Here is a 22,237-nt window from a genome sequence, read left to right as displayed (position 1 = left end):
GTCCATCTGATGTACATCAAAGGATTAAACTAGTCTTCTTGTCTCATCTACAAGGTGGCGCCCATTGAGCCTTCGATTTCGCTATGACATATTCCAGGGGTGCAGAGGATGGAAGTGAGAGTAACCCCCGGAGTATCGGTGTGTATATAATGTTCACTTTCTATGGAAATCAATGTAGTGGGGGTATTTCATCCGTTCAAACAAATATGTGAATCTAACTTTAGATTTTTGAATGTTTGAATTATATCAGATTTATTTAATTTATTTGCTTATATTCCCAAGCGAGTATATGGTTCAAGGACCCTGGTACCACTGCCTAAACAGTAACTAGGCACTGGAAACCGATGCTGTCGACATGACTATAACCTTGATAAATAGTTTCAGAAAAGAAATCCATATCTTGCGGGACTTCAATGAAAAGTAACAGAGACGAAATAAACCAAACAATTAGCAAAATACTGTTCTGATTGAAAACCAAAAAGTCAGCGGTACTAGACCGGGTTACGGATCCTAGATCACAGGTTGATATACCATCGCCCCAGATCACAGGTTGATATACCTTCGCCCCAGATCACAGGTTGATATGCCATCGCCCCAGATCACAGGTTGATATGCCATCGCCCCAGATCACAGGTTGATATACCATCGCAAACATTGGTAAAATAACAATAACATAGTATAGTAGAAGTAAAGGGAGATAATCACATATATTACTAAAAAAAAAATAAGTAATAATCATCACAGAAAAAGAAAGTATACATATCCCAGGTTTCTAAGTGATTGGGAGTCCCCTACCTACAAAGGCCCCCGGGATATGACCTTTTTGGAACAATAAATATATAAAAATAGTGTTAATATATGAAAAGCATTAAATGTGATCACAGATAAGTTGTATTTAGAATAAGTAAATAAAAGACATAGTTAATAGTGAAAGAATACTTGTATATCACACAAGAATTACTTAGGACTTAGGATTAAAACACTATGAAGTGGAATATACATACAGTGCTAATATAGCAAAGAATAAAAATTGACAGAATATACGCTATTATAGTGTGAATTAAAAATAATACCGAAATCAATTAACAAAATTTATCAACTTTTGTAAAAAAAATATATTTTATAATATTTGGAATCAAAATACAAATAACATGCTGCAAAAATAGAGAATAGAATTAAAACATGTAAGAAATGAAATAAGACAATAAAAGTATCACACAATCCAAAATGTCAGGTGGCAGAGGTAACCAGGGCACAGTATGAAGTATCACTCTTTGCAGATATTGCAAAGGCAGATGGGGCTATCCCAGGAATGGACCAGCTTCCTGAATTCTTTGAATTTTTCAACTTTTCGGAAGTCATTTGGGAGACTGTTCCACAACCGGGCGATATTACAACACTGTCACAATATTACAACACCTTCACAATATTACAACACTGTCACAATATTACAACACTGTCTTTCTGTGTGAGGAATCTTTCATTCGCGTTCATTCCAGCTACACGTAATTTACACATTGTTCCAGACCATTCTGACGTGATGTCATATAAATGTCCAACTGACCACGTCCTTAATTGGTCTCATTTGTTAATAGGACCACGAATTCCGTGATAGGACTTTAAACAAATCAAACCTTCTGACCCCGCCTCATTCAGCCCCGGGCGCCCTACAGGGCATGTATTCGTGAAACCGTTCTCATTCTCACACTCAGATTCTGTTCTCAAGCCCAAATGTCTTGTTTCGATGATTAATTAATAACATGTAAAATTTCTCAATGATTTGGAAGAATTTTTGTGAGACTAAAAACCGAAAACCGTTTTCAATATTCGCATTTGACATTTTAACCATATCAGACGATTCAAGCGAGTTACAATAATGCTGGTTTGAGCACAGAACCCATGCTTGAGCGTGAGAATCGTTTCATGAATACGGCTCCTGGCCTGTCTCAACAGCTCGTTCTCTGTCCCCAAATTAAAGATCCTTCCTTCGAGGGTGTCCATACTTAGCCGCAGCTTGTATTTGACCACATGTACAGCGACAACAGAAATGTATCAAAATAGACAGTGAAAATACATCATGGTGGGGGTATATTCAAAATATTATAAACTTAGCGGATCAAAAGTAAATCGAAATTTAAATTTGATCTAACAGTCTTAATCGAATCGCGAGAGTTGAACGAAAGAAGAACGTCTTAATTAATTAAAATCTTAAAAACCAACACCCTTCAGAGGCAAATATGCATACGGAAATATACCTAGTCCTTCCTCATTACAGGGGTGCAGTCTATTTTACACAACATTGTATTACATTACATTGAATTACATCATAACATTGTATTACATTACATTGTATTACATAACATTGTATTACATTACATTGTATTACATTACATTATTTGGCTTACATTTTATGTACTGGGTGTGGGTTAAGAGGCTCTTAAAAATTCATGGATCAAAACATTACTACATCCCATCTATATTTCACAACAAGATACAAGAAACGTTATTTAACAAGGAACATTAGCTCTTGAGAGCTATTATTGCGACAAGCATATGTAAAATAACAATAACATATTATATTACAAGTAAAGGGAAATAATCACATATATTTATAAAAACCAGAAAGAGAAAGTATCCATATCACAGGTTTCTAAGTGATTGATGGAAAGGATTGGAAACTTGTAGAGGAGACAATGTGTTTAAACTTTATACATTTAGAAAAGAAATATTTAAGATACGGGCATCGTCGTAGTGTGACGTAGGTGTTTATTTCATTGGTGACTTTTTTTGTCAATAATAAGCTGTTGCCATTAGACGAATCCCAGTTAAAATATAATGTGCATGAAAACTATGTGGAGTACTGTGGGGTATCGAATGGGATTCCAAGAGATTGGAAATTATGGAGGCAGCATAGAGCCTGAACACTGTAAACTCTTTACATCTGTTAATGCCCATGAACAAGTGACAAAACAAGGTAGGGTAAGTAAGTTCATGATTTACAACAAGTTTTACTTACATCATGTAGTTTCTATTGATACTTACTTTTGCAGTACTTGTCTTGAAATGTGCACTAACTAAATGTATAGGTCGACAAAAACGTATTATCCATTGTCAAGTCAAGTAAATTTTATTTAAAAGTGGTCCTACATGGCTACAAAAACATGGTACCGCAAGCCTAATCAGGTTTATATAACTGGCTAGTAAAAGACTGATTAGTTTACATAAAAAATCATATAAACTAGTTACACACCTTCAACACACAAACTCAATCCGGGCCACCCCAGGTATTGTTACAGAAGAATTACCTTCTCTCCATGTCATACCAATATCTGTCCCAACGGTTCTTTAAAGGATAAAATGCAGACCAAGTAAGTAAACCGTAATAAGAATTTCATAATCCACTAAAATCTCCAAAGACCAATATCGATTATTATATAAGCTCATCATAAAAACACGTCGTAGTTAATTTAACAGTAAATACATAAATGAAATAATTTGTAAGTTATTGTCATCGTTGTGAGTGTAAACGTAATATAATATTCCGGAACTTTTATCCGGCATCCGCTTCATTGCTAGTCGTTATCATATTATTAGTATTGTAGAGCTCACGGTAAATCGAAGCGTCGTTTACTGTTTACGTTAAATACACCGCCGTAACAGTGATGAAACCTGTTTTTAGAATCGCCCTGAAAAGAGATTTATTTATCATGTGATCCAAGATGTCGTCTACATATTCCTTGCAACAGCGAATGGACGATTTAGAAAAAAGACTTAAATCAGAAAATGACAGAGCTCGGCGGTTAGTTGGACCTAGTGAATTAGGTATCTATACACGAGCCGGAGAATCAGCTAATCCCAGTCCACGGAGACCAAGACAGTGTACGTGTTTAGATGTGATGAGACCAAAACAAAGCTGTCTTGTCGAAAATTGACGTTTCTACCGTTTCTCGGATTACCAGATATTTTGAAAGAATTTATCTTCCGCTGAATGTTTTGTTGGGAATATGATGTGTTTTAGAGAATATGAAATACGTTTATGACATTAGATATTACTGTTTACTTGTCTTTCAGGGAACAAAATCTAAGTAAAGGGTGTCTTTGCCAAATTCTAATTGGTGTTTACCTGCTTAGATCTACTGATGGGTATATGTATATTCTTGGTAGGAGTATCTGTGCAGAGGTTTTAAATGTAATTTTACAGGGATTTCCCCTTAGTTTCACACATTTGGAAAGTACATTGTTCTATATATAACCTGGTGGTCTTTCCAATTTTGAAGGCTTCTTTCCCTTTGTATGTGTATATTAATAATGTTACCTCAGAGCTCAAGTGTATTTATCATTACAAAGGATGTGTTTTACAGGAAAAGAATTTAAGTAGTAATTGTGTTCTTGGAACCAGACAAAGTATTTCACAATTCTTTTCATGGATCTTATATCATTACCAGAAATAATGTTATTAAGCCTTTATTTTTTCCCATGACAAAGTATATACATACACACAGTTCTTGTACATTTATATTAGGTGTGAACATGCTTCATTCAGTCATATCATTAAGACAAGTCAAGTGTACCTTTATATAAGGCCATATATCCATTTTATTTTTCTGTATTATCTGTTTTAATTCATTTCATATTTGGAATGAATATTTTGATTTCACTTTGTTGTTTTCATCATTACCTAAGTTATTATGAACAGGATATAACCTAGATCTATATATTATTTTATAGAGAATAAATGGTATACAGTCAAAATTTCGAACCATGCATGTTTTTTTGCGTTTTTTGATGTGGTAACCATGGTTTTCACATGTCCGAAATCTGGGGAAATCCCTTTTTCAAAAAAGTCAAATTCTTCTAAAAAAATGTATTCAAAATGTAGTTTATGAATATATTTATATGTTGGTGTGTTGTGCAGGCTGAATCTGCTATCCATGTTTATCTGAGACATACCCTGTATTTTTAGGATTATTTGTTTGTTTGTTTGTTTGATTTTGTTTAACGTCCTATTAACAGCTAAGGTCATTTAAGGACGGCCTCCCCTGTGTGCAAGATGCGCATGCATGCGTGTAGTGTATGTGTGTGTATTTTGGGAGGCTGCAATATAGTTGTGTTTGTCTCCTTGTGATAGCGTGGAACTGATGCCGACTTTATAGTGCTACCTCACTGAAACATACTGCCGAAGACACCCAGCAGGACGCCCCACCGTGTCACATTATACTGACAACGGGCGGACCAGTCGTCCTACTCCTAGTTTGCTGAGCGTTAAGCAGGAGTTTTTAGGATTAAGCCATTTCTACTGTACTCTGATACCTATAAGTTTGACGCATCATGAAATTTGTTTTATGGAAGTTTGACTGTTTATACAATTGAAAACCAGTTTTAAGCTAAAGCATTTTCAGTTTATAATTACCTAGCTGTGGGATATATTGCTATTGTTTGTTCCATCAACTATTTCTTTAATGGCCAGTAGCTTGTAGTAAATTGGGGTTAAGGGTTATCAAGTTTAACTGAATTACCCAAAATTTGTAAAATCTTCAAACAATTTCTTCTTTTGAACCATGAGGCAAATAGTCATGATATTTGGCATGTAGTTNAAAAAAATAAGGAGAAAAAACAAGTATTTTACAGAAAATTAAAAAACCTTCATTATTTGTTTAAAACCCTCAGATGCCAGGATTTTGCATCTAGCTTTTAAAAAAAATTGGGGGAGGACCCCCATACCCCCCTCTTATTCAGGAGGGGGGGTACCCCCTCCCGAACCCACCCCCCACTCCTCGCTACGCTCGTCGACCGGGGCGCAAAGCGCCCCAGATCTGAGAATATTATTCAGGTCCACCAGAAATTAACCAGGTCCACCAGATTAAGAGAGCAGGTGGACCTGTGGTCCACCACCTATTAAAAGTTAGTGTCAACCCCTGCGTGTGTGGTACAGAATGTTGTATCGCATAGCTCCAGGGAAACTTCTTTTTGACTGGCATTCATTTTCTGTTATCCACTTTCAAATTTATGAATTGAAACATGAAAAAGTTCCCATTATTTAAGCACAATAATTATATACATATATACAAATTATGTACTTTTTATGTTTTGGTAATTGACATTACTTTCATCTTCAATGTCTTTTTGTTTCGTCATTAATTGATGTTCAGTTCTTGGCATGGAACTTGACATGAATCTGGGATAAATTTTATGAGTGCTTTATTATGTTGCAGAAATTATATGACATGCAGATAAAGAACAATGACATGTTTTGATCTTTATCTTATGTCGTAGACTTTACACTGTAAACCCGAATAGTCCACCCAATAAATCAGTGCTGCATCTGCAATGTCAGACAGACAGATGTAAAAAAAACACTGTCTTACTTTGAGCTAATTATAACAGTTATTCGCATTATAACTCTCTTAACCAAATTAGTAGGATTAAATCATTTACTAATTTCCTATAGAGAGGTTTAACAATATCTTTAACAGTTTTAAAGGTTCACCTCCTTGATAAACAAAATACACAGACGTTTAGATATGCGAAGCTCTCAGCTTAATTGCTGCTTTCAGCTGTCTTTAGTCGAGGGGACTATTGGTTTTATGTAATAGCTATATTTTCAATTATAGTATATATCAGTTCTATCTTCTTGCAATATGATGTATATGTACATGTAGTTGTTCTGTTTCACTGTGTCTTGATAAAGGAGCGGATCGCTAAACTTGTCCATACTGTTGGAATTACCAGTACTTATTTGCCCCCTTTATATATACAATGTATATATTGGGCAAAGAAGTGATTCCAACAGTGTGGACAAGTTTAGGTTGTCAAAGCATACGTTATACATATACAATGTATATATATACAGCTAATATTTATATTGCTGAAGCATGGAGAAACTGAAACCTGGGCAGTTACAATACTATTATTTGTTGTTACAGTGCTGACACTGAAACCTGGGCAGTTACAATACTATTATTTGTTGTTACAGTGCTGACACTGAAACCTTGACAGTTACAATACTATTATTTGTTGTTACAGTGCTGACACTGAAACCTGGAGAGTTACTATACTACAGTTGTGGTACCGCACAACGCACCAAAAATAGCGTGCGCACACCGTGCATACATCGTTCACACACCGTCCGCACATCGTCCACACATGGTGCGCACAACTGTGCGATTTAGCAATCATTCGCCCCGTTGTGCGCTTCTCTCCGCACAACTGTGCGATTTGGTATCATTTGTAGATCAAAATTACGGAATGACAAAAATACGGAAGGCTTTTGTGCAATAATGTACACTGTGTATATATCTGTAATTTCTCATCACAATAATCAAGATAATACAATTTCACCAGAGAGGTATAATACATTATTATATACGTCTCTGATTTCACAATGTAGGTTACACAGTATTACATGTACAGCGACCGTTAGGCTGTCAAGAATTGGTTTGGCTCCAAGGTAACAGAACAGGTAAATAACAATTTGATGAGTGTCCGGAGATTTACCTGACCAGTGCCTGACACACAGAGTTGATAAGTTTGACCGTAATGAATAGTGTTTGTTATTTGCATTCGTTTGCCTATAGCTCCCATTCACCAGGATTTTCACACCCCGGCCTTACCCGACGAGTTACGTAAGTGCCCCAGGCGGGGGGAAAACTACGGTCCAGGTACATGTATAAAGTGGTTATGTTTACCTGTATACGGGATTGTGTTGTAATTTTACATGTGTCCATTAAGTTTGTTTAAAAACCANTAGAGAGGTTTAACAATATCTTTAACAGTTTTAAAGGTTCACCTCCTTGATAAACAAAATACACAGACGTTTAGATATGCGAAGCTCTCAGCTTAATTGCTGCTTTCAGCTGTCTTTAGTCGAGGGGACTATTGGTTTTATGTAATAGCTATATTTTCAATTATAGTATATATCAGTTCTATCTTCTTGCAATATGATGTATATGTACATGTAGTTGTTCTGTTTCACTGTGTCTTGATAAAGGAGCGGATCGCTAAACTTGTCCATACTGTTGGAATTACCAGTACTTATTTGCCCCCTTTATATATACAATGTATATATTGGGCAAAGAAGTGATTCCAACAGTGTGGACAAGTTTAGGTTGTCAAAGCATANACACCGCACATCGTGTAACGTTGTGCGATCCCACAACTGTAGTATTTGTTGTTACAGTGCTGACACTGAAACCTGGACAGTTACAATACTATTATTTGTTGTTACAGTGGTGACACTGAAACCTGGACAGTTACAATACTATTATTTGTTGTTACAGTGCTGAAATAGAGAGAAGATACAAAGAGATAATGAGTCAGACAGGAATTCTCACAATGGAAGGACAGGTAGGTGAAGTGTGCTACAGCTCAATGTGCATTGCCTTGTGTGTGTAGAAGTGCAGGCAGTTTGAATTGGTTTACCTTGATTACCAGTACATAAATAATATCAGTCTATATGGTTTTCCATTACTTACTGGGATATAGTGTAAACCTACAAAGGTAATTTACATCAGAGGGATATTTTTTGTGACAGTATATTCAATACATTCCATTTTCCACTTAATCAACTTGTGTATATTTAAACACATTTTTTTTTCTCTTGAATAAAATAATCTAATTTATATGCATCAAGAACATTTTTAAGTTTGAGATAAATATATGTTCACTTTTTACGGATTCTATTTTGTGGTATTTAGTTATAATTTCACATCAATAGCATTTCCCATAATTTTCATTTCTGTTCCTGAAGATGAATAATTCATGTCACTTAAAAAAACTAATGTCACAGAGTAACGTTAACAAACTTGACACTGCTGTTTACAGTGCGATTTTATGGTACATTTGTATAACACAAAATATTACCCATGGGACAATCAGTTAATCAACATCTAAGATTATAATGCAAAAGTGCAAATTTAATTTGTCTGAAAATGTTATTCTTTGCATTGAGTAAATTAGCAAATTATTACAGATTACAGATATCTACTTAGTTTTCAGAACTTTAGCCAACCCAAACAAAATCCACATGATGATCAGTCGAGAGAGTCACAATGCCAACATTTTTAAGCATGCACAACCTTCTACTTCTACTATGAAAGTATGAACTGGTGCATAGTACAAGTAATATGTAGCTTCCTACTGATCTTTTAGATATATTAACTTTATTTATTTCACAATAATTATAAAACAAATTATTTCAACTTATATTAATCACCCTTGTTGGCCTGAATGTCAGCGTGCAGACGGTCTTAATGTGGGGAAAGGCGAGAATGTTATCCACTGCGCCAACCAGGTGTGACCACCCTTTTTTAGATATAGAATAGCCAGTTAAAGAACAAAAGCATTGCATCTTTATTTTTTGGATGAAATTGAAAAGATGTGCTATTAATTTGATTACATATGTCTGGTTCTATATTTCCTGTGAGTATTAAGCGTATGGAATAAGGTGTATTGCTTTCCAGCTTTTGCTATGCATTTGCTTTGTATTGGCTGTCATGTTCAATTAACTTCTTTTTTTTTTAAGAAATACCCAACAGAAATCAGTGATCTGGAACATTTAGGAGAACTTGGTCATGGGACGTGTGGCCATGTGGTGAAGATGAGACATAAGAGGACGAATCATCTGATGGCTGTCAAAGTATGTACAGGAACTAAAATATTCTCTTGAATGGGATAAATGTGTGATTTTCAAGTTAAATTTTACTGATTATATTTATACAAAGTCTTGGAATTAAGGGCTTCATGTTTGTGTCTGTTAAAAATTGCACATTTGAGGAAAGCATGGAATAAAAGATTTGTATTACAGGCAGACCATAGTACAGAACATTGGAGGAAAGTTATCAGAATTGTTTTATGTAAAACTTCAGTTAAATGAAATGATGTTTTCTGTGTGAAAATCAGATAGCAACACAGGTACTTTGCCTGCTCTAGATTGAGTTATCTCCCTTTGACCAGGCATATTGTGACGTTAATTTATTTACAATACAAAAAGACATAAAATTAATTTCCCACCATTTTAAAATGAACTTTTGCTGCTTCAAAAACATCTCAAGTTAATTATATCATAAAACTGCATCTGGCGCGAAACAACATTGCAAGATCCATAGATTTTTTTCCAAATAAAATGTACATACAAGTATAATATTAGCCCTTATTCAAGAACCACACAGCAAATGTACTCATTTTGTATTGGATAATAGAAGGGATATGGCAGGGCTAGAAATTAGTTTTAAATACCACCAATCAGTAAGTAGTTTCCAATTGTACTAGTCCATGTGCAAATTCCACTTACCCAGTGTTATTTAACAAGAAAGCAATACCAAATTTTGACTAGTCAATCGGGCTAGTGGTTTAAAAACCACTAGTCCAGCTGGAGATTTCACAAGTCTTAGACTATCAGGCTACCCTTATTTCTTTACTGAATATATATATATGGTCTCATAAGGTTGATGCTGACATTTGTATAACTTACCACCATGATCAATTTATTTATTAGTTCTGAGTTTTATTATCACTGACAATTTTGAAGGCTACGATTTCTTCACCGGTATTTATTGTTACGTATTTCATTTATTGTAGCAAATGAGAAGATCTGGAAACAAAGAAGAAAATAAAAGAATAATCATGGATTTAGACGTGGTCATTAAGTGTCACGATTATCCCTTTATAGTGCAATGTATTGGAACCTTTATTACTGATGTAAGTAATCAGGAGTTGATAGGTTAACTGGGAAGTTTTATCTGCAGTTTAATGTTCGCCTTTTTTGCCCATCGTTATAAGGGCAAATTCATCATGACATCAAATATTAGAACACAATTTGCCATATGTGGTAACTATATGTGAAAAGCAAAATTGGGCAAATATAGATTTTACAGGTGAAGGGCACATATTAGACTGGGTGATCGTTTCCTGGTACACAGTTTATTTCCCATCATTAACATGAAGGGTATCTGTTCTGTATTAAACTTATCTAATACAACGTAATCAAAAATTGTTTTTAGGTCACCTGAGCTTTGCTCAAGTGACCTATTCTAATCGCTTTCCATCGTGCGTCGTGCGTAAACTTTTTACATTTTCAACTTCTTCTCAAGAACCAGTGGATTGATTTTTTTCAAACTTGGTCAGAATCATCCTTGGTAGATGAGGCTACAAAATTGTAAAATTGGAATTCCTAGGGGCCCCAAAGGGAAAATTAACCAATATTTCAAAAATCTTCTCCAGACTCAGAGGTACTACAGTCATTTTCTCTGCATGGAATGAAAGATCATCAGGGGCTATACTTAAATTGTAAATTTCAGAACCCCCGAGCTATTCGTTCTCCCTTGGGGAGGGGGTAAAGTTTACTACTGTTTATATAGGGAAATAACACTTTTGGGTATATTTTGACAACTTTCTGTAGGAAATTAGTTTTACTTGGTGAGAATTATCCTTGGAGGAAGATGGTTTCAAATTGTAATATTGAGATTCCTACCCCAACCCCTGGGGCTATGGCGGGGCCCCCAAGGGAAAATTAACCAATGTTTCAAAAATCTTCTTCTCCAGACTCAGAGGTACTACATTCATTTTCTCTGCATGGATAGAAAATCATCAGGGGCTTTATTTAAATCGTAAATTTCGGGACCCCCGAGCTATCCGTTCTCCCTTGGGGAGGGGGTAAAGTTTACTATAGTTTATATAGGGAAATAACACTTTTGGGTATATTTTATCCATTTTCAGCAGAAAATTACTCAAACTTAGTCAGAATCATCTTTGGTGAATGAGAGTATTTCCTTGTAAAATTGGGATTCCTTCCCACTCCCCAGGGGCTAGGGCGGGGCCCCAAAGGGAACATTTACCAATATTTCCAAATTCTTATCCTTTGATGACATGACAAGTATTGTATTTCACTTAGTTTACATGCTGATTTCCACATCACAACTAAACAATAGAATAAAGCTACCAATACCTATGATATAACTCAGGTGACCGCTAAGGCCCTTGGGCCTCTTGTTTCTATTATAGTACATGGTTAATAACATTATGATTATGATTTCCCTTCTATTTTTAAATTGGAATTGCGAAAACAAACAAGTTAACAGCATAATAGGAAAGCATAGCAATGCATCCTTGCATAAACACTAAATTGTTAAGGTATTTTGGTACCTGAAATTTCTGTGTAACATTTTGGCAAGTTGGTGCTGAAGTGGATGTTGAATAACACTTATCAGTTGGTTCCTCTTCACCTACAAACTTTATACAATTAAGAACTATATAATATGTTTGATGTGATGTCTTTATCACTTCAGAGTGAAGTGTGGATCTGTATGGAACTCATGTCTACCTGTTTAGACAAACTCTTAAAGAGAACCAAAAGACCGATTCCAGAGGCAATTCTAGGAAAGATGGCTGTGGCGGTGAGTCTCAGATTTTGTATTGTATGCAAATTAAACAATGCTCTTTATCTGGCATGGTTAATATGGAAATTATTGCCACCTTTTTCAATGTTCGGATCTTACACTTTAATGTGTTGTATAGGAATCTGGTGAAATATTCTGTTTAAGTGGATTGATGTTACATTATAATTATGATTTATATTGGATTTTGGAAATATTTATATTAGATTTTGGAAATATTTATATATACTATTTAAAGATTGTGAAATCGTTTCTATATCCTTCTTATAGATTGTGAAAGCATTAAATTATCTGAAAGAAGAACATGGAGTCATACATAGAGGTAAGTATAGAGAGTTTGATATACATTTTACTGGAGAACCATTTCACTGGGGATGGTAAAATCAAACGGTTTTAAATTTTTACAGCAGTTATGAAACAAGTCTTTCAACTTCAATTAATCACTCTTGTTAGCCCGGAGGGTAGTGCGCTTGGGTCTTTGGATGTGGGAGAATACTTTTTCAAATCTGGTTGGGGAATCGAACCCAAGCAGTCTTGGTGAAAGGCAAGTGCACTATTATATCAACTGCACCACCCAACCACCATATTGATGGTCCTACCTAGGCTATAGGCATGTCATGGTGTTGAAATTTATAGTTTTTTATGACAACCCAATAAAAATTTACTTGTATAACTAATATTCTAATCATGTCATCTGCTGTATGTGACACATTAATTCAATAGAAGACAGCCTTAAAAATGTAACCTTTTGGTTTATCTGCCTGAAAGTTTTGTACTATATATCTGTCCCTAGCTAGACACCACATATATTTTATCTTGCACTTCTCTTCCTAAGATGTGAAGCCATCCAATATCCTGTTAGATGAGAGGGGTACTGTCAAGTTATGTGACTTTGGTATCAGTGGCCGCCTTGTAGACTCAAAGGCTAAGACGAGGAGTGCAGGATGTGCAGCTTACATGGCGGTAATTACATATTTAATGGTCGCAGACTTGTATTTGTAGACTAATAGTTATATAAAGTTTACATACTATTTTAAGTTTTTTTGTTCTCATTGAATTTGTTTTAAATTGATTTGTTTGATACCATGATTAACTCCTAAGACAAAGCTGTCCTTTGACCCATCTCGATGGGAAAATGTAAAGGTATATGTTCCTTTGTCCTCTTCCCTCCAGATTCTAAGGAGAGAGCATAAGAGTATAAAGTCTGGAGTACTTAATGTATAGCTATATATAATCCTTAGGCTCTGGTATGTGGATAATAGGAGAGTTATTGCCCTTGATTAACTTTAGCTTACAAAGCCATGTACAGTTCATAAAAATACTAATCCTAAAAGCATAAGACTGCAAATTTTTGTACCAATCATCATGCAAATTAAACAACCATACCTTTAAAACTTTTAGACCAACACTTTTGTACCTATTTAGATTTAACACAGTCTGACCTGATTTTGTATATTTTTAAGAGTTAATTCCAGTGTTTTTTGTTGTTTTTTTGCATGTGGATTTTCAACATTTCTCATATTTTGATCTGATATATTGTGTTATATTTTTCCAATGGAATATTTTTATCTGATTTAATGTGATTGATAATAATGTCCATCAGCAAAATGTCATATACATATAAATAGACATTCAACTTGTTTATTTCTTACCTAGCCTGAGCGGATAGACCCGCCTGACCCACTCAGACCAGACTATGACATCCGGGCAGACGTTTGGAGCCTGGGCATCACATTGGTATGTATCAGATCTCTACATTACTGTATATATGTCTAAATCAAATCTACTTGTATCCCGTGTCTGTAAAAACTTAATGAAATTATACTATTTTTGATATTGCATCTTATAATTTGTTTTATTATGTCTCCCCTTCGAATGAAGGGAGACATATTGTATTAGTACTGGTTCTTCTTCTTCTTCTACTTCTGGTTCTTCTTTATATCGCAACTTGTCCGGGCCATAAATTTTAAACCGTTAAAAGATATCTTGATGAATCTTAAGGTATACATGCATCACCCACAGAAGGTTGCAGTGCACTGGAATTAGGTCCTTGTGACCTTCACCTCAAGGTCAAAGGTCAATTAAGTGCACATTTCAGTAAAACCTTGTCCGGCCTGTAAATGTTATACCCGTGTAGATATCTTGATCAAACTTAAAGTATACCTGCATCACACAGAAAGTGTGCAGTGCACTGGAATTAGGTCTTGTGCCCCACTACATACAGAGTTATGGCCCTTTGTTTATGTTTAATACCAAAGTTTGTGAAATCAGGTCTCATGTCCATTTATATGTAGAGTTATGGTCCATGTTATTTCACCTACGTTATGTATCTCTGGACGAAGGAGTGTCGCATTCTAAATTTGAGTCTCATGCCCCACTATATAATGAGATATGGCCCTTTGTTAATTTTTGATACTGAAGTTTGTCTTTAAGCTAATAAGGGGAGACCCAAAAACACGTTTCTAGTTTATCGTGAATTTGTTCTATCTTTTGAAAAAATAATATTGTAATCATAAGTATCTGAAAGATTTATTGTTTTTAAATTAACACTGTTGCAGACATTTTCCTTTCTAAACTAAATGACTGATATAAGTATAATTCTGTAATTAAAAAATGAAAGGAATCAATGTTTTTTCAATTGATAATTTCCTCTTGATATTATTTTAAAATTCTGTTGGTTATGTGATGCTGTTTTATTTCAGGTTGAGCTGGCAACAGGAGAATTCCCCTATAAGAACTGTAAAACTGACTTTGAAGTATTAACAAAAGTCCTTCAAGAAGACCCACCTCTACTGCCCCCTTCAACGGAATTCTCACACGAGTTCTGTTCATTTGTTAGAGACTGGTATGTTTGGTATATGTTTATGAAATATATGAAAATATGAAAAGATTATGTAGATTATGAAGACTACAGAAATTTGAACTAGTTTCATGAAATAGTCAAATAGCTACATATTATACATAAACGATGTTAAAATCCTTTCCCATTTTATTTGATTATTAACCCACCATCATTAGATTGTGTTTCCTCCATCTATCCATTGTCCAACCATAAGAATTCTTGTTACATGTAATATAATCATAAATATTAGAAGGAAAACTATCCGATCAGTTCACCAAAATGGCAAATATGTGGTACAGTATTGAACAAGAAACTATTAGTAATCCTCTCATTGAATAAATTCACAAATTACTAAGTAAGACTACTGGTAATGAGTATCACAAGTTACTAAGTAAGACTACTGGTAATGCGTATCACAAGTTACTAAGTAAGACTACTGGTAATGCGTATCACAAGTTACTAAGTAAGACTACTGGTAATGCGTATCACAAGTTACTAAGTAAGACTACTGGTAATGTGCATCACAAAATGCCATTTAAGGTTTGTTATGTTTTACCTTTCAGTTTAACTAAAGATTATAAGAAGAGACCCAAGTACAAGAAACTAATTGAACACAAGTTCATTAAAAAATACGAGAAGGAGGAAGTAGATATAGCAGCTTGGTTCTCTGATGTAACTCTTTTAATGGCCGTCCAATGTAGGTCTTGATACAGGTAAGAAATCCTCTACGATATGTATAGTCCTCTGAACCTTTGTTTACAGGGCTTTGTAAGAAATGGCTAGTTTTGGTCTGCTGGGTAAGTGCATGTATAACACTACTTCTAGTTTGATGTTCCTAAGGAGGCTCCACCCTTTCACAATTAGCCAGCAGAATTCAATGAAAGATATGTCACTATGTAGAGATGTTTTTATGAAAATCTAAGCATTCCAATAAACTGGGGATTTTTTGTGTAAAAAATACTGAAAAATTGAATTTTTTGCAAATTTAACACTTTCACATTTTTTGAGTGTGTTACATTGTTCAAAACTATATCAACAACAATGAAATAATGAAAAGAAGCATTGCTAATCAACCCTACAAATATTTTATTTATCATAAAATATCTGCAACATGTTTCACCAAAACGTTTTTTATTGAAATTGTATGGATACATGTTACTATATACAAGCTAAAAGAAAACAGGACACATAGTTTTATACAAAAAGAGTGAAAATTTGAATCAGATACACACAAAGTCTTTATAATTCATTTATTTTACATTTTACAGTAATTTTGATCCTGATGAGTGTTGTCTACCTTGAATAAAATCTGAACTTTTACACAATGACAGTTATTTTCTTTACTGTACCAAATACGACAGAAATAAATTAAAATACTATATTAAATTGTCAATTTACTGTTCTTTTATGGAACAAAATTACTCTCAATCATGTACACTTTGGACATCATTCCATAACCCACTAACGCATGGTATATTTACATGTCGGGTACATATGTAACCATAGGCTATCACATGGTAAGCCGTTATTATGTGCACGCACATGCACTTGCATTTTAAAGTGATCTTGATATTTTACAAACCACTATTTTCACGGAGTTATTGTATTTGCATTTGTGAAATGATTTATCTGACAAGAGCTTAACTCACTCGTCAACAAAAGTCGTAGCAACTTATGAACTACTGTTAGCATATGATATGTACAGGCGAGGTCGGTACACAAAACACATCAGTTCATTCCATGCACCTCATATACGACCTTCTTGAAGTCGTCTTATCTTATGACTGTCTTCCTGTGAGTTAATTAATGTCTTTGTATCATATGCTTTATTAGCTCACCGGGTCCGAAGGACCAAGGTGAGCTTATGCCATAGCGTCCGTCCGTCCGTCCGTCCGTCCGTCCGTCTGTCCGGTGTCCGTCAACAATTTCTTTAAATGACTTCTTCTTCTTAACCACTGATTGGAATTTAACTATATTGCCTTAAGCGACATCTCCTCTGGAACTAAGAGATAGATATCAACCATATTTAACTGGAAGCATCCCTAGGTGGTGGGGATTCAAAATTGTACAAATGGTGGGGCTGACCCCCCGGGCTAAGGGGTGGGGCCAAAACAAATGTATTACTTGGAAATGGTTGAGATCCCCACTATATAACCATATATATAATTGCTGAGTATAAAGAGAGGAATGCACATTTGCTTCCAGGATGGTCCTAGGGTCTGGCCCCACCCTTGGAGACTTAACTCCTGGGCCATAACTTTGAAACGGTTAAGATCCCCACCCCAAAACTATATATACAATTGTTGGGCATAAAGAGACGAATGCAGTCATGATATTAGAATTGACCCCAGGGTCTGCCCAACCCTTGCAGACATAACCCCTTGGTCATAACTTTGAAACGATTGAGATCCCCAACCCAAAACTATATATACAAACGCTGGGCAAAAAGAGACAAATGCAGTCATGATATTAGAATTGATCCTGGGGTCTGGCCACAACCCTAGAGACCTAGTTTCTGAGTCACAGCTTGGAAACAGTTGAGATCCCCCCCCCAAAACCATACATAAAATTGCTGGGCATAAAAAAATCAAATACAGATATGCTACAAGGATTGACCTTGGGGTCTGGCATATTCCCTTGGATCTCATTCGGAGAATATTTTGCCATGATTGCTTAGATATCCAGGTGAGCGATACAGGCCCTCTGGGCCTCTTGTTTCTGAAGTACGTGTGATTACACATTTCCAAGTGAAGTGTTGATATCGGGTGTTCTCATATCATTGTCACTACCTGCCACTCAACTATTTTATTTACTATTTCAGCTGCAGATGGACAGAGACTAAAGTAAGCTCTGTTTAGGTCCTTGGGACAATGCTGGTCACCGGTCACCACAGCTTAAATCCTTGGGACAATGCTGGTCATTGGTCAGCACAGCTTGAATCCTTGAAACAATGCTGGTCACTGGTTTGCATAGCTCAAACCTTTGGAATGTTGGAAGCTGGTCAGTACTGTATAAATACTTTAAAAAATGTTGACCACTGGCTAGCTCAGTTTAGTTCCTAGGGCCATTGCTCCATACTGGTCAGTTCTGTGTAGATCCTGGGAAGCCATGCTTGAGACTGGTCAGTCCAGACCCTCAGGACATTGTTGGGCAGATCTCAGTACCTGAGAGGTCTTTGTGTTGGATACAGGTCAGTACTATAGAGATCCTTTGAATAATGATGGTCACTGATCAGTACTATATAGACGCTTATGACCACTGGTAAGCACACTTTTGATCCTCAGGACAATGCTGGACATTACTGAACAATGGCCAGCCTACACATCCAATCATAACACTGTGTGCTGCTCAAAGGAAATCAAAGACTTCATCACTCATCGTAAAACCCAGGATTTGACGGGAACACCACTCGATATTGTGTTTAAATTGATGTGCTTCTACATATTGACTTTGATTGTGATATCGATTGTGCGATATTTTTAATCTAAGTCATTTCAGAAAATGTTTAAATATTTTTTAGCACACCTGTGAGCTATTGCCGTCCGTCTGCACCCATCGTGTGTCATCTGTCGTCCATCTTCACCCATTCTGCATCATCCACTATCAGTTGTGCGTAAACTCGATAATTATAGCTACCTCTCTGAAATCACCAAATTGATTTCAACTAAATGTGGTAAGAAGTATTAGGTTAAGGGGATCAAAGCTTCCTCAATAGGTACACTTACCCCACATAGAGGCTCAGGATCAAAATGGTTAATTATAGACAATTTTCTCCCCAGTATCTAGAAAAAGCAGAATTCAGCTGCTGGAGTTGTAGGAACATCCGGCCACAATGAATAGGAAGTTTCCTCATGTCTTTTCTCTCAAACCCATAATGAGGCTTCACCAAGTGCTCAACCATTACCTAGGATTTTAAAGAGAAAAGCTAAGAATGCTTCTTCTGGGAAAGAACTGAATAGATTCTAACCAAAAATTTATTTAGGATAAGGGCATTCCTAATTTAGTGCCCCTGCCTTTTAATGAGGTAACCTACTGTCTAGGGGCATGTAATGAAGTGATACATTTTCCTCATATCAAGTCCCCTTCCAACTCCTACCAACTACTTCACGGACCGCACCAAGGTTTCAGTTATAAAGAACAAATTGACTTTTTTTCTACAGAAAGTTCGGAATATGTTTTAAATTTGGTGTAAATAATTCTTTTAACAAAGGGCTATCGTTTATGTCAGTGTATTGACCTAATACATTTGACCCCAAATGTGACACTACCAAGGTGGCAAAACATGCATGGGTACCGGACAAATATTAATAAATGTTTGCAAGATAAGGTCAAAGCCATCTTGGATGTCTTTTTTCAACCTTAAACACCTTTACTAAAATTCTACTAAGCTACACTATTTCATGGCGGTGAGCATTAAGACCCATGGGAAATCCTCTTGTGGTTTTTTATGTGAAGCTTTACCTGTAAAAAAAAAAAAAGACATTTAAAACATGTCGACAGTGATGAAGATTACAGTAATAATGAAAGAGGTAAACAAATTTTCATTCAATGGATTTTTTCCGAGTGGATACAATGGTGGTATATTTCATCACATCAAACAGGGAAAACAAACACTTTCATTTCTGTTAAGATATTTTCATATGTATAACCTGACGTCATTTCTGTGAAATTGCTTGGCAATATCTATAAATGACAGATTGTGTAGCCATGTTTGCCTGTTAAAGTTAAGACTAAAAACAAGGTTTCCCTGTTTACACTATGGTGGATACTTCAATGTATTTCATCATTCACTGTATTATTTAGACTCTCAAAAGGACTAGGGCATTAAAGGTCCTTTTCAGCCTCATACAGGATTTTGAATTAGTTGTTATATTCATAATCTAGAATAAATGAAGTATGCAAATACAGTATGCAATTTCAAAATTCATGCGACAACTGGTTTAGGAGATATGGCATTACAAAGAGAGACTTAAACCTGTATTTTCATAAGAAAAATGTGTGAATATCGTCTGTTATGTGCTATTTGGTTGAAAATATGCCATTTTGAAGGAAATTAATTAAACACTGTTCAATTTTTGAAAGCCTCTGCATGCAACTAACAACAAAATATTTGACATGCTTAAACATTGCCATACTAGTGTTCATTTGTAGAAATTAAGTTTTGTTTGTCACATGCCAAGGCTTCCATTTTTGCTTGCTAACTGTCTAAAAACACCATGTTTTGGCTATTTCTGCATAGTGACGCGATTTCGTTGCTATGGCAGGGCATCTACGCATTTTCATTGGGAAAAATCTGCACCAAGAAAGATAGCCCAAATTAACCAATATGATTGTTTATAACAGAAATCGGTATATGAATCAAAGTTAAATTTTCCCCTTTTTATGAGGCAAAAAATTACCCATAACGCCCCAAGTCCTTTGTTCAACGTTTTCATTAGTCACTGTAAGTCCTATTAGCAGATATCTTTTGTAAGAAAAATATTCTGTGTCTCAAAAGTTAACTTCCTGTCAATATGCATGCAATATTGTGATCAACTGCACTGTGTGAGTAAGTCTTATCAACATGACTGTGCTTCAGAAACGTGAATTGTGATATATGGTAACTAGTACCAGTACATCTCACAACCATGTATTGATCTGTATTGGGTATACAACTATTTTTCTGATATATTTATTAAAATGGAATACTAATCAGGTTCATGAAATTTGTTGACACCTCTGTTGTGGTCTTTTATTTAATTTGTTAAATTCCACAGTCATGTAAATGTTGAAATGATTACATATAAAAAGTGTTACTTTCTTCATCTTTTTAACAGCTATGCTAAAATCTCTCAGTGGTAAAGGTAGTGTGAGTTTTAGATCAGTTATCTGAAATAGTTATATCAGCAATAAAACAAGGCCTTAAGCACTCTGAGTGCTAGTCTGATGATTAGACTTACTCATCCCCAAAGTCCAAAGGATCCGCCTTCCATATCAAATATCTTTTCTGCATCCTGTTCCTGTACACCCCACCAAGTTGACAATACAAGTTGGCAAGTCCTGCTGATCTGTAATTTCAAAATAGTGCTTTGAAGATAAAAGTAAATCAAGCAAAAGTTTGATGTTTAAATTTACCAACTTGGATTCTGAGTAGCATTTTCATAATCTTTTACATACAGGTACAATTGTCTATCAGCATTGTGATTGGTCAGGTTTTAATTTCTTGAACCAGTCAAATACCTAATCATGATATTGTGAACTTGTGCAGAGTAGATATGTGATATTAAGACCAGATCTTTTGCATTTTTAAGATGAGATTCACTCGATAAATAAGGATTTCCAACCAAATCGATGTCGGTTTTAATGTTGTCAATTTGTACCTATTTTACGTCTCGGTGTACCTATACTTTACCTGTCAGATGAAGGTGCCTAGTTGTCGATCATGCCACACATTAACACTTCAATGTTTGTGCTAGATGAACCTGTATACAAAGTGATTCCTTTCTGTACAATATAAATGTTTAAGCTGTTCAAAACGTATTTAATTAACCTAATGACAACAGACTCAAGGTCTTCTGCTAATTTCAAAACAATAAATAGTACAAAACACCATAGGAAAGTGTGAAAGCCATCATATACTAGTGAACTCTTAAGACTTGATGTCATTATTAGGGATTTTTTTACAGCTTTAATCAGAATCTTAACCTCATAATGTTCAGTTCTAATTACTTTCTTCCACTGTGTATAATTACTTGAACTGTATTTTTTTCTAACCTATTTACCTGAAAAAAAGTTGTTTTACTCCCTATAGCAACCAACCAAGTAAAAAACGACTTTGCCCTGTCAACAAGATGATGGAAAAGAGAGTTACTTAATATTAGACAGTGATGAAGAGAGTGGCTTTAATCTGTATGGTATATGTATGCTTGACTACAACACTTTTTACAGATTTTAACCATCAGTTTCTGTTGAAGTAGGCAAAATTGTGAGCCATATTCTGTACAGTAATGCATTTTTTATTTATTTT

The 22,237-nt window shown here is 35.3% G+C and overlaps 1 protein-coding gene across 1 annotated transcript; it reads left to right on the top strand.

The window, feature by feature from the left end:
- Window positions 1-3,648: 3,648 nt before the first annotated feature.
- LOC110464981 (dual specificity mitogen-activated protein kinase kinase 7-like) lies at window positions 3,649-19,709 on the top strand (the record flags this gene model as incomplete). Its single annotated transcript, XM_021520519.1, is given in 11 exon segments — window positions 3,649-3,879; window positions 8,277-8,343; window positions 9,521-9,634; window positions 10,576-10,695; window positions 12,282-12,389; window positions 12,660-12,711; window positions 13,225-13,352; window positions 14,046-14,126; window positions 15,092-15,234; window positions 15,795-15,944; window positions 18,053-19,709. Coding segments are annotated over 10 exon segments (1,118 nt in total), but the record flags the coding sequence as incomplete, so codon positions are not given.
- Window positions 19,710-22,237: the final 2,528 nt, after the last annotated feature.

This window comes from Mizuhopecten yessoensis, unplaced genomic scaffold (assembly GCF_002113885.1).
Source record: "Mizuhopecten yessoensis strain PY_sf001 unplaced genomic scaffold, ASM211388v2 scaffold11045, whole genome shotgun sequence".
Taxonomy (NCBI): Eukaryota; Metazoa; Mollusca; class Bivalvia; order Pectinida; family Pectinidae; genus Mizuhopecten; species Mizuhopecten yessoensis.
The sequence above is the reverse complement of the archived record's forward strand: the minus strand, read 5'-3'. Positions and strand labels throughout refer to the sequence as shown.